The sequence below is a fragment of the Urocitellus parryii genome, chromosome 7 (assembly GCF_045843805.1).
Source record: "Urocitellus parryii isolate mUroPar1 chromosome 7, mUroPar1.hap1, whole genome shotgun sequence".
NCBI classification, from domain to species: Eukaryota; Metazoa; Chordata; class Mammalia; order Rodentia; family Sciuridae; genus Urocitellus; species Urocitellus parryii.
The window spans coordinates 162,422,251-162,435,331 of record NC_135537.1 but is presented as its reverse complement, the minus strand read 5'-3'; the positions used below and the strand labels follow the sequence as shown (position 1 = coordinate 162,435,331).

Below are 13,081 nucleotides of genomic sequence, written 5' to 3'. Positions count from 1 at the left end.
TACTGGGGATTGAGCCGGGTGGGGGGGGTGTCTTTAACCACCAAGCCATATCAGCAATTTTTACTTTTTACTTTGAGACAGGGTCTTGCTAGGTTGCCTAGGGCCTCAATAAGTTGCTGAGGCTGGCCTTGAACTTGCCATCCTTCTGCCTCAGTCTCCTGAGTTGTTCGGATTACAGGTGTGCACCATGGCCCAGCCAACCTTACTCCTTTTAAATCCGAGTGTCCTCGTTCAAAATAGGCACATGCCTGTAATTCCAGCAACTTGGGAGGCTGAGCAAGAGGATTGCAAATTTGAAGCCAGTCTCAGCAATTTAATGAGACTCTGACTCAAAAAAAGAGGCATAGATCTAGGGGTGCCTGCAACTCAGTGGCAGAGCAGTTGCCTAGCACGTGCAAGGCCCTGTAAAAACAGAAGCACGAGTCATCACATCGAAATACATAGCACCCCTTTCCTCCTTTATACTGCAGTTGTTATGGAATATTGATCTTGAAAGCATTGATCTTGAAAGTAGGGTATGTGGGGCTGGGATGTGGCTCAAGCGGTAGCGCGCTCGGTAGCGCGCTCGCCTGACATGCGTGCGGCCCAGGTTGGATCCTCAGCACCACATACAAACAAAGATGTTGTGTCCGCTGAAAACTAAAAAATAAATATTAAAAAAAGCATAAAAAAAGAAAGTACAGGTATGTTTTATTAAATTTTATTTGTTTCATAAAGTGTTAGAAAACATTTACTAGAGGAAAACCTGTTTTTCCCAAGGCTCCTGCAGTAAACAGTGACTTCAGTGAGGAGCTTCTGCCACCTAGTGGCAGAAGTAGAAATTGCTGGGGGACTCCTTTAGATTGTCTTTGCAAAGGACCAGACAACCTCCTCCCACCATCACCACCACCCCTGCTTCCTGTATGAGGTTTCTTCTAACGCAGTTCCAGGGATCCAGTAAGGAGACCTACAACAAGAATTGGGAGCCCTGGGTACTGATACCCAACCTGCTACTAACTCACTGTTGAGCCTGGGGCAGGGACACTGCCTTCTCTGGGTTGAAGGATAGGCAAAATTGGTTCTGAAGGCCCTTGGGGTCTGCCACACACATATGGATGAGTAACATCCAGGCTCTCCTGCAAACTCTCCTCTGTGCCTGCTGCCCACAAATGGGCTTCAGGTAGATAGGGGTGGGCTGACTGCCTGAACTTTTACCCCAATCTCATGTTCTTATAGGTTGACATAAGGCCTGACCCCCACCCCTATGCCACCTGCCACCCCTGCCATAAAGACCAAGTCTGTGGTCACCTCCAAAATAGATCTCCTCTGAGATCCAAGCTCAGCCTCAGGTTCTCCATGGACCAGGGACTGACTTTCTCCCTTGGATTGGAGGTTCCTGAGGGATAGGGAAGTCTTTCCTCCTCTCCCCTCCCCACTCCCAGCCTGGGGCTCCCTGACCGCAGGCAGCACAAGATCAGGCCTGTCTCCTCCATCAGAGTCTCCGAAGAACCTCACCCTGTTGGAAGGACAGCTTTGAGCAGCACACAGGCCTAACCCTTGTGCCCGCCCCACACGTGCCTGTGCTGACAGCAGGGGCCTAAATCCTGTCAGGAAGCCCTCCTCCCAAGCCCCCTACCTGGACACCAAGGGAAGGGAGTGGAGGCAGCGAAGCCGAGGCAGGTGTAGAATAAATATAACTTTATTCTTTATCCAGTAGATCTCAGTGGAAAGTCCAACAGTAACAGGTGCGCCAGTGGGCTCCGGGGGATGGGACCCCAGACCTGGGGCCAGGAGGGCAGGGCAGAGCCAGCTCCCCCAGCCCAGAGGTGCAGGGGTAAGGGAAGGGAACCCCCCCATACACCCGTCCTGCGGGAAAAGAAGGGGGCATGGGTGTGGGGCAAGCCAGGATTGGGGGATAGGCCAGGGAAATGGAGGAACTCAGGCTAAGTGTGTCAGCCCATCAACTCTGTGTGTGTGTGTGTGTGTGTGTGTGTGTGTGTGTGTGTGTCCAGGGACCTCTTGGGGTGCTGGTGGCTGTGAGGCTGGGGGCAGAGGCAGCTCAGAACCCCTGGCTGGCCCCTTCACAGTGGGGCTGGGGGCTCGGATGATTTGGGCCCTGACAGGCAGAGACATTGTAGAGAAGCACTCTACATGTCCCCAGGGACCCCAGTCCTTCCCCTACCCCACTTGTCATTGAGTGGAGGCAGATGCCAAAGGCCAGGACCCCTCCTTCCAAGGGTTACCTGAAACTGTCCACACCCAGTGGTTAGGAAGAGGGAGGAAGGGGCTGGCTGCCCCCCAGCACAGAGGGGAAGACAGGCCATGGAAAGTTAGTACTTCACAGTATTAAAGAGAAAACTGAAGAGGAGAAGGCTGAGGAGGAGGGCTGGAGGGACAGGGACGCAGAGGGAGAGCGGGAGCCCTTCTGAGCCACTTCCCTCCCCCAGGACCCACCCACCTCCAGCTCTGGATCCAGCTCCCCCCAATACACAGCACAAATTCCTTCAGTATAAATGTGCTTAAAATGAAAATTCTTATTAAAAAAATCAAAACAAAAAAATTAAAAACAAAACCAGCGAGAATTAATACCTGGGTGTTGGTATGGCAGGGTATATACAGGGGGAACCCCCCACCCCGGCCACCCCTTTGTCACCAACCGAGGCGGGGGGAGGTTCCCCAACCGGGGAGCAATGGCTTGACTTTGGAGGATGGGGAGCCAGGTCCCGGCATTGCTGGTGATGAAGATGTGGCGAGGCGGGCAGGGCTGTCTTGACAAACGCAAGGTCCAGGCCCAGTCCTCGCTTGGCTCACTGCCTGGCCCCCGACGTCAGCCCAGGCTGCAGAAGAGGGCAGTCCATCGCGGGCCCAGGCCTTTGTCCAGAGAGTTGCTGCCTCCTCCCTCCTGTCCCCTGGGAAGGTCCCCAGTTCTGTCTGGGAGGCCGGTGGGGGCAGGGCTGGCAGGGTTGCGTGGTTGGTAGGAGGCAGAGAAAGCCGGGGCACGGGCCAGGGCTGTGTCCAAGTGGCGCAGTGGTCACGGCGAGTGGGTGGCTGGGCTGCTTCTGTTGGAGCTGGGGCTGAGGCTGGGGCTACAGCTGCCTGGCGGGGGCGCCAAGCCACCCCCGTCCCGTCCCCCGCCCCCCGACTGTCCGCTCAGAGTGTCCAAGCCCTCCGAATTCTCCAGCATTTCCTGGATGAGAGGTGGCATGGAGCCTGGGATCTCCATCTTCAGCGTGATCACTCGCTCGGCCCCTGCAGGAAAGGAAGGTGGAGGTCAATATGCCCCACCCTGGCCAACAAAGGTGGGAGGGCCATGGGAGGAGGGAGGACAATACAGGAATGTAGGCACCCACCACACACTGTACTTGGAACTTAGTTATTTGACATGTACCAGCTCTCCTAGACCCCATGTCCAGGGGCTTGTGGCAATGGGGCAAAGTGGTACCAAGTTTGGGCTCCAGGGTCAGACTGCCTACCTGGGTTTGACATTGGGCCTGCTGATTATCCACTCCCACCTCCAGACCTATCACCATCCCCACTCCTCAGATGGGAAACTGAGGTCCAGAGCTGCTAGTTTGTGGCTCATGGACAACACCCACGGGTCTGGTTCCAGAGCCGTGCCCTGAACTACCGTGCAAAGGCATCTGGCTAGAGACCTTTCGGGAAACTATAGCTTAGACAGGGACAGGGACAGGTGGATCCAGATGAGCAGCACATTGTCTGGGCAGGGTGAGCTGTTGCCAGCTAAGCTGTTGGGGGCCAGACCCTGGGCATGAACAGTAGGTCCCAGGCTAGGTGGAGGGGGCCACACCCTTGTAGATCAGGGAGCCTCACCTTTGGCGCTGATGCTTCGCAGGTCTGTGATCTTCATCAGCATCTTGGGGAACATGTGGGGACGGCTGGGCCTCCGTTTCCGCACATAGACCTTCAGCGCCTCAAGCAGTGGTTCCTGCAGCATGTCTACCCTGTCAGGCTGCTCCAGGTCCTGCCGGTCTGAGAAGCACAGAACTGTCCCCTGAGCAGATGCCCTCAACTAGCACACAACTGCATTCCCAGTATTGGCCACTGGGGGGCATGTCTGAACAGGCCACAGTTAGGGCAGCCCAGAGGGTACCTCAGACCTCCCCACAAGACAGGGGGTCTCTGAGCGCCCAGTGAGAACAGAGGCCCTTAAATGTAAGCAAAGAGGAGTTAGGACCAGAGTTACCAAAGCCCTCCCTACCAGCCCCTTTTGTGGGTCTGGGACCCCTAAACAGGCAGCGCCACTGTCAAGCAGAGGGAGGATTCCCAGCAGGCTCCCAATCCCACCAGGCAGGATGCTGCAGAAATCACCACAGGATGGTGACAGCAACCAACAGGAACCGGGACTTACTACAGGCACGCTCTGCCTAATTGAAAACCACGTTAACCCCACCTCGACTTCATGAGGTAGACCAACTGTTATTGACCCCATTTGACAGAAACAGAGGCTCGGAAGCAGGCTCGGAAAAGCTCAACAACCAAAAGTTAAAATTTAAAAATAAACATTAAAGAATCAGTAACCTGCTCAAGGTCACACAGCTGCCCAGGACTTGAACCTGGGCAGACTGACCCTCCAGTCCTCATTCTTGAACTCCCTAGAAGAAATAGGGCTTCAGGGTTCAGGCCCTTGACACTGCTGTCTTGCTGCCCCTCAAGGCCTCAGTGTCCCTCTCTCAGAGGGTCATGGCAGATGATGTCTGAGTTTTCTGCAAAGGCTCCAAGGCCTGCACACCCACCCTGGACCTGGCCCCCACACTCAGGCCCCTGCCCACCTCCACAGATGAGGCAGATGGCACTGAGCAGCCCAGTCTCAGCATCATCCATCTCCAGGGGCAGCAGCTGGTTGGCGAAGGCAAAGACCAGGTCGGTGAGGGGGCCGAAGCCAGCGTTGTGCATCTGGGTCCGGTTCAGGGTCAGCCCATCGGAGAAGGTCATTGTGTCCTGTTCGGGCGTGTACCGCGTGCAGATCCGTAGGATCTGGGTGCAGAGAGGCACAAGTTCAGGGACTCAAGCTCCATCTACCCCTGGCACACAGAACCAGCATTCCCCAGAGGACCACCTGGCAGGCAGCCAGAGCAGTGCTGTCTGACAGAATTTTTCTACAATGATGGAAAGCTTCGCTCTGCACCATCCTGCACAGTAGCCACCAGACCTATGCGGCTACTGAGTATTGAGATGTGAGTAATGCAACTCAGGAACTGGCCTGAGTCTAATTGTAATTAATTTAAATTTAAATAGCCACACAGAGCAAGTGGCTACTGTATTGGGCAGTGCAGATCTAGGTCATCTTGCCTCCACAGAGAATCAGAGGGACACAAATTTCCAGGAGACAAGGAACTAGGAAGATCTGTGTCCACAGTTCACAGGACAAGGCTTAGTCGAGGTGTCCTGACCTGAACCAGGTGCACCCTGATGGTGCCTTCCACATCTGGGCATGGAGATGGGTGGCTGCGCATGGACAGCACGCTCTCTGCCTACCTCCCATAGCCTCACCAAATCCCAGGTGCCTCACCCTGGACGTATCTGAAAGGGAACAGGTGGACTGAGCCCTTGTCAGGGATGACAGGGAGAAGAGTCCTCTTCCCAGCCTCGGTTTGGGCAGTTCCCACTACCACCTCCTGCATTCTAACCACAGCTCAGTCCACCCTGTCAGCCTCAAGTGCCTTGCGGTCCCCTGAATCCAGAATGGTCTCCCAGCAGCAGGCCTTTTTTGCTCCTGGGAAGGGGAAGTCCTCTCACCTGTTCCTTCTATCAACTTCTAGAGGGCGCTCCTTTCAGACATCTTCCCTGGTGGCCAGGGAGTCACAACCCTCTCTGATGGGGAGGACACAGCCTCCCCTTCCCTCTGGGCAGCACTTAGCAATTTTGTATCCTCTGTTTACTCATTGTGGTTCTCAAGAGAGGGTACAGTGGTGTGTCTACCTCGGGCTCCCGATACAGCTCAAGGATTGGCCAGATGGGTGTAGGTGAATCTTACTATGAGCAAGGTGACTGGGTGAATGCAGACACACTAGCTGCTGAGTGGCTGTGTGGACAGATGCACAGGCAAATGAGTGGGCGGGTGGACACATGGGGGAGGAAAGGTGGATATCTGGGTGGTGGGCATTTGGACAGGTCAATTCAATATGGACATTCAGAAGAGCAACTATTCAGCTGAGAGGACATCCCCCAAGAACAGGGCAATGCCCAGGACAGTGGGGGGCAGACCCTCACCAGGATGTCCAGGCAGGCAGCCTTGAGGAGGGTGATCTGGTCGGCAATGGTGAGGGTGGTAAAACCGGGCAGCTGCTTGGCGAACTCCACAGTCTTAATGATGCACTTGGTGGAGAGTTCACTGAACTTGTCCCAGAGGTCAATGTCCAGAGACACACGCTGTTCTGAGCTGTTGTTCTGGGAGAGGGAGGAGAGTAAGGGCCTCCTTAGTGGCACCCATGCTCAGCCTGGCTCCCTGACCTGCCCTCCAGCCAGCCTCCACTTCCTGAGAGCTCCTTGGAGGCAGTGGCAGCAGAGGGGAGAAGGGAGATAAGGAGATCCGGCCAGGCTCCCGGGGGAAAGCATACCAGAAGGGACATCCTGCAGGGCGCTCCCCACCCCCAATTCCAGGGGGCACGTACCGTGGTATATTTGCCCAGCTGGCAGAGGGCAGGGAAGGTTTCCTGGTGCGCTTTGCGCACCTTCTCAATGAGCTCCCCGACCTCCGGCGTCAAGGTATAGCTCTCGGAGCACTCGGGCTTGGGCGCCTCCTTCTTCTTCTTGTTTCGGTCGTTCCTCACAGCTGTGGAGGGCAAGGGGCGGCTTAGAGAGCTGTTGTTGCAGCGGCCACCGCAGGTCTAGCACTTCCCACCATACAGAGCTGCTGAGGTCACCCTGGCTGTCACGAACACACAGACACGCGATGCACACTGGACAGGAAAGGCATCCCCTACGCTCTAGCCCTTATCTTGCCCCATGACCACAGCTATGCCCCCACCCATCCCCACACACGCCCCACAGCCAGCCAGTGACACGCTGTCCTTCCAAGCACCCCCTTCAGCCTACACTCGGGAGTGAGAGCAGGGCTGGGACCCGCAGGACACATCTTCCTCCTCTGTACCTTGCTTGCTGGCGTCCCCCTAAGAAGGACCTTCCTCGGCACCCAGCCTCCCGGCAGTCTCCCTGAAGATCCCTAGTACTAAGAGGCTCAGAGTAGCTCCTTGAGCAGGTGGGGAGTACTAGGGCTCCCCAGCCTCTGAGTGGGGGGCTAGGCGGGTGAATCTCTCGGTCCATTAGCTGGGGAACTGACAAATCACCGGGGGCGCTGAGCCGCACACACCACTCGGCTTTAAAGAAGCGATGGGGTCGTTACCAGCCGATTATCCCAGACACACAATCACTCACAGGACCGGTGGTGGTGGCTGCTGACGAGGGAGGAAGGGAGGGTGGGGGTGGGGGCCCAGGAAGGGGGCAGCAGTGGGGGGAGCTGGCATAATTTGGAGATCACTCATGTCGATTCTGCAAATTCAATAAAGTGCAGGGGAGAGGAGGGAGAGGGAGAGGGAGAGTGGGGGGATAATTTGGGAAGAGAAAATTGCAGCTGTGACAAGACGTTTATCATTCGGAAGCTTTAATTCTATTGAAATGGCAGCTGCTCAGCTCCAGGGCACAGAGCAGCCGGGAGAGGGGAAGGAGGGAGCGACGGGGAGCTGTCAGTGGGAGGGAGAGGGGGTCCCCATACTGGTCCTTCAGCAGTGAAAAAGTAAAAAGAGCGGAAGGTGGCCAGAGGGAGGAGGAGGTGACAGCCCTTCTGCGATGGTCTCAGGCTTGCACGTCCCAAGTTGTCACCCACTCTACAGCAGGGAGCACCACTTCCTAAGCTCAAAACCAAGCACGCCCAGCCTCCTGAGGCAGGAGATGGCAGGATACTCCAGGTCCCCTCTGTTCCTGTCTAGGGCTCCTGGTGCATCAGTCAGAACCACCTCATCCCTTAACCCCCACTCCACTTCCCTCCTCACTACCCTCCCCACAAAGGGCTAGGGGGTCCTGCGGCTCCCTCCCCCACTCCATCCCCCAAGGCTCAAGCTCCATAGCAACGGCCACGCAGACAAGGAGGCGTCTGTCAGCGTCATTTATCTCTGACATCATCAATCACCGGTCACCACGGCAACACCCATGATTCAACACAAGAGGGTCTCCCTGTCCAGCCTTCCCCTCCCTCCCTCCTTTGGGCCTCAGCTGAGCCCAAACTGGAAACCCCTGTTCCTTTGGGATCTGAGAAGCTCCAATTCTCTTCCAACTCCAGGTCCCAGGCTTACCTAGACAATGGCTTCGGATCCTTGTGCCAGCTCCCACTCCATACAGAAATACCAACCTAGCACCTCCCAGAGTTCGGGCCCCTCCCAAAAATGCATAATCAGGTATGCCTCTGAGCCCCACCCTAACACCAAGCAGGGCCTGGGAGAAAGCTATCCTGGGAGCAGATACACATGCACCAATGTACAAATACCACAGTCGGATGTGCAAATGGAATAGTTATATGCACACTGGGCTTGAGCACTGACCCACACTTGGACACACAGCCAGCTGGCACCACAAACAGACCCTTACAGCTATACACAAACCATTCTTAACCACGAGCCTGCATGCCATAGCACGCATATCTACGCATGTGCACACACAACCACACGGCCCTGCTCCACTGGCCTTCAAGAGCACCTTGGCCCCACCTGGGGTGGGGCTTGGCCCCTAGCCCTGTGGCACTCACACTCCTTGGACATGCCCACTTCGAAGCACTTCTGCAGCCGGCAATATTGGCAGCGGTTCCGGGTCACCTTGTTGATGATGCAGTTCTTGTCCCGGTGACACGTGTACACCATGTTCTTCTGGATACTGCGGCGGAAGAAGCCCTGGGTATGGAGGGCAGGGAGTCAGGTCATCCACACCCTCAGTGGGAGCAGAGCCCAGCATGGAGTCTCAGTTTGGGGAAGACTGCCAGCAGCTGCTGCCCCCAAGCCTTTGCCCATTGAGCCTTGAGCAGGCCAGAAAAGGTGGGTAGATGATTCACCTAGGAGAAGGAAACTCCTCAGGAGAATCCCAGGACCCGCCTCAATCCTGCAGCGTGGGCAGGAGTCTTCTTCCAACCTACACCCACATAAACAACTCCTCCCTTGAGGGGATAGGACCTCAAGGCTGCTGATGAGTCAGGAATAGGAACACATGGGCCTGGATGGGAAGAGGCAGAGATTTGGAACCCACAGCCCAGCACTCAGAACACAGAAAGAGATGAGAAGAAGGAAGAAGCCAAGAAGATGAGAAGAGAAGCACACACTCATAATCACACAGACTTGGGAGAAGACAGCGAGACAGGTTCACTAACCAGACCGATACACATGTTCACCCAGATAGACAGACAGTCAGACTAGGTAGGAAGAAGCCAGGAACAATCAGACAGGACAAGAAGACACACACAGTCTGAGGCCTGGCTTTGCTGTTGACCTGAGTCTCACACCTGGGGACAGCTACTCTAGGCTGTGACCCAGAGTCAAACACAGCCCTGAAGCTGTGCAGTTTGTAAGCCCTACTTCTGGAAGAAGAACCCAGTACGAGACTCACAGGGAGAAGAGCTGCTGGGAAGGTACAGCTACATCTAACCTGGAGTCTAAGGTATGGGTGGGGCCAGCCAGACATGAGGAGCCCACACCACAGTCTGGGTGCCTGAAGGGGAGGCCAAGGCAGGGTGCCTGCTCCCAAATGCCTTCTGCCCGGCTGCCATGGTGAGGTTCAGACAGGGCCGCCGGGGGCAGGCCTCCTGGGTCCCCAGCCAAGAGCCTGTCGGCAGCCAGCTCACCATGGCAACCTGGGCAGCGGTGGCAGAACAATGTTTGCCCTGCCAGCAGGAGGATGGATTTGGGGAAAGCAGCTCAGGCAGGAGGGCACCACTGGTTTCAGGGAGCCTTGGCATCATGGAGGAGGATCTACTGCAGGTGTCCCCTACGCCTCCACTGCTGCTATTAAGTCTCAAGAGCAACATCTTTGGGGACATCCCATTTATCTAATCAGGACTGCCCTTCCCCATGACTCCTTCAACTCACCTTGCAGCCCTCACAGGCGCTGACCCCATAGTGGTAGCCTGAGGATTTGTCTTGACAGACAAAGCAAGGCTTGTAGATGCGAGGCAGAGGGGGTGGCGAGGGAGGGCTGGGCACTATCTCTTCGGAACTGCTGCTCTGGGTCTCAATGGCTACAAGAGAAAAGAGAGCAGAGAGCAGTTAGAGACCTTGCCCCACCCTGCCTCCTGGTCCCATCCAGGAGCCTATGCTCACCATTGCAGCAGGATTCAAAGCCTGGGGCAGGGACAGTCTCAGGAAAGCTGGCACTCTCAGCCTTCCCCTGAGGAAGGAGGCTGCCATGACACCTCTATTTCCCCCATCACTCCTGACTACTTTTCCAGGACCCCACCTTTGACACCAGAAAGATCAGATTATAAATCATCAGATGTGTGTGTGTGTGTGTGTGTGTGTGTGTGTGTATGGCTGTGCTTGTGGGGTGGGGAGCAGGAATTAGCCCAGTTCCAAAGCTGAGGGCTCCAGGCATCTTGGCTTGGTTTCCCCAGAGGTAGGAAGGAGTTAAGACCTGATGAGGGAGGGAGAGAAGAGGACATAAGCTGGGGGCAGAGGAAACTGGGGTCAACAGGATATTCAAAGCCGGCCACTCCCTCAGCCCCCTCAGCTTCCGCTCCCCCCTCCACCCCTTCTGCCAGCAACCACAGCCCCTCCTCCACCCAAACAATCCCCTGGCCAGGGACTCAAGGCAGGGTGTGCAAAGAAGAATCACAAATATTGGGGTAGAGCAAGCTAGGCCTCCTAGAGATATTTAGGGAGATCCCTTGAAGACAGGAAAAGAGTCCCTATGGCCCCAGGAACCCATCACTCTGGGTGCCCGATGTCTGGGGGGAAGCATCATGACAAAGGGGGTCTGTTCCCATCAATGCTCTGTCTGTCTGGCCTCAATACTATGTCCGGGTTACTACCCCCTCTCCTTCTGTTATTCAGCTCCAAGAGGGCAAGCCAGGAGGGGTGACCCAGCCAGCATGGGCAGCCCCCACTGGCCAAATCTCCCTAGTGCCTGGCTCCATGCCCATCACCCCAGGCCAAACAGGATTGGCCTGGGTGGGGGATGTCTATGTCTAGAGCCTGGGCAACTGGGGATGCAGTGTGCTGGATAAGAACTACAACAGAGGTAATCCTCGATCCCCAAGGGGCCATCCAGCGTCCTCCTGAGGCCTGCCACATCCACTTCCTTGGGGCCAAAGATGAGTAAGGATGCTTCCCTAGGAACATGTTTCTGCACACACCCCAATCAAGCTCCACTCTACACTCTAGCATATAAGAAACTGGCATTTAAAGTAACCCCAGCTCCTGGTCCAAGTACCTTACAGACATGAATCCTATGGCCCCAAAGTCCAGGAACAGAGAAAGGACGTGTGGGGACAAGGGGGCTGTAGCACCCTCCCCCCCTTACCTGCAAACATACCAGGGGATGCCAGGCAGTTGATGACAGGGAACCAGGCCAACAACCTTGGCAGGCTTTCCTGGCTCTTAGTAAGGCCTGGGCACCACTTTGCTGGTCAGCCCAGCTGACCAGTACTACTGTAGCCCATGTTCTCCTTCCTGCCCAGAGAGCAACCTGCAGTGAAGGGACTACCTATGCCTACACCCCCAGCCTTCTGCTCTTCACCCCAACACCAAACTGTCCTGGCCTGTTTTTTCCCCCCATCTCATTCTCCCCAAGCCAGACAAGCAAATCAGACAGGCAGGGAGGCCAACGAACAGCTGCTGGGGGGGGGGGTTGGGGGGGCCTGGGTGAGGCCAGGAGGCAGAGGGGTGAGCAACAAAGGAGCCCTTTGTTGTGCTAACTTTTTCCAAGATGTAAAAGCAGTAACAATAGACAATCCGGGACTGGGGGGGGGGCATCAAGGACAAGGAGGTGGGGGGGCTGTGGCCTAGAATCCTGGTCAGCATTCCAACAGGCAGGGGAAGAAAGCTTTGACCTCCCCTCCCCTTCTAACCCATCCTTTGCCCTAAGCCCGCCCTCTAAAATGAACCAGACTGGAGGAGGAGAGAACCGAGGGAGCTCTGGGGTACAGATAGGAAGGGGGAGCAGAGGAAGGCACAGGATACCAGGATGAGGAGCAGCCAGTCAGGGACACACCAGAGGGGCAAAGGCTCATAGACATTTGAAGCTAAGGCAAAGTCCAGGGGTTGTTTATAGAGCTGAAAAAAATGTGCTTTTTACAATTTACCCAGGGCTGGGGCTACAGTTTGGGCTGGGTGAAGCCCCTTTCAGCCATCCCACAGCAGCTTGATTGGCTACCTTTTAGGCTGCAATACAGTCTAGCTACACCCCCACCCCAACATATCCCCACCTGTCACCCAGATAACCCAGCTCAAGGTTTCCTGCTCTGCCCTTTGAACCCAGAGCCTGGGGCACAGTCCCCACCTCCCCAGGCTTCCAACCAGCAAGGCAGGAGGGACAAGGCAGAGGTGTGGGGACTCCAGGCTCCCTCTGCTTCAGCACGAATTAGAGCACAGCTATAATTCTGCACACTAGAGGGAGGGGGAAAGATACCACCCAGGAGGGACTACCCTGGCCCCTCCCTGCAGGCCTCCCTTCCGAGAGGCCCCAGCCCACAAATCTCTCCTCTTCCTGAATCAGGACTAAAGCAGAAGAAGGACCACACCTTCTCAGCTCAAAGTTCCAGCGCCCAGTAGAGGGCTGGAACCGGCCCAGGAAGCCCGGCGTCCCCTCCCGCCACTGCTGCCAGGGTGCCCCTCCCCAGTTCCCCCTCCTGGGCGGGCGCGCAGAGCACTCGGAGTCCCCACGCCCCTGAGCCGCCCCAGAGCCTTTCGCAGGCTCGCGCAAGGGGCCGGTTTCCTGGAGGAGATCAGCAGGAAATCAGCCGGGCCCCTGGCCAGCGGCTCCCCTCCCAATCCAGCTGGCGCCCTCTCCTCCACAGCTCCCTTCCACAAACCCTGGGGAGAATTGGGGAGGGGGCAAAGGACCCTCTCTCAACTGCCCAGCCTACACCGGGGAAGAGGGTGGGGGTGGC

The 13,081-nt window shown here is 56.3% G+C and overlaps 1 protein-coding gene across 3 annotated transcripts in view; it reads right to left on the bottom strand.

The window, feature by feature from the left end:
- Positions 1–1,695: 1,695 nt before the first annotated feature.
- Positions 1,696–13,081, bottom strand: part of Rara (retinoic acid receptor alpha) — a 35,378-nt gene continuing 23,992 nt past the window's right edge. For all 3 annotated transcript variants that reach the window (XM_026387021.2, XM_026387022.2, XM_026387023.2), the window contains 7 exons: positions 10,065–10,213; positions 8,738–8,879; positions 6,612–6,772; positions 6,211–6,387; positions 4,770–4,974; positions 3,811–3,969; positions 1,696–3,228 (listed from right to left, as the gene is read on the bottom strand). In XM_026387021.2, the coding sequence (XP_026242806.1) occupies positions 3,011–3,228; positions 3,811–3,969; positions 4,770–4,974; positions 6,211–6,387; positions 6,612–6,772; positions 8,738–8,879; positions 10,065–10,213 (1,211 nt within the window). In that variant the 3' untranslated portion in view covers positions 1,696–3,010. The remainder of the gene's footprint in view (positions 3,229–3,810; positions 3,970–4,769; positions 4,975–6,210; positions 6,388–6,611; positions 6,773–8,737; positions 8,880–10,064; positions 10,214–13,081) is intronic.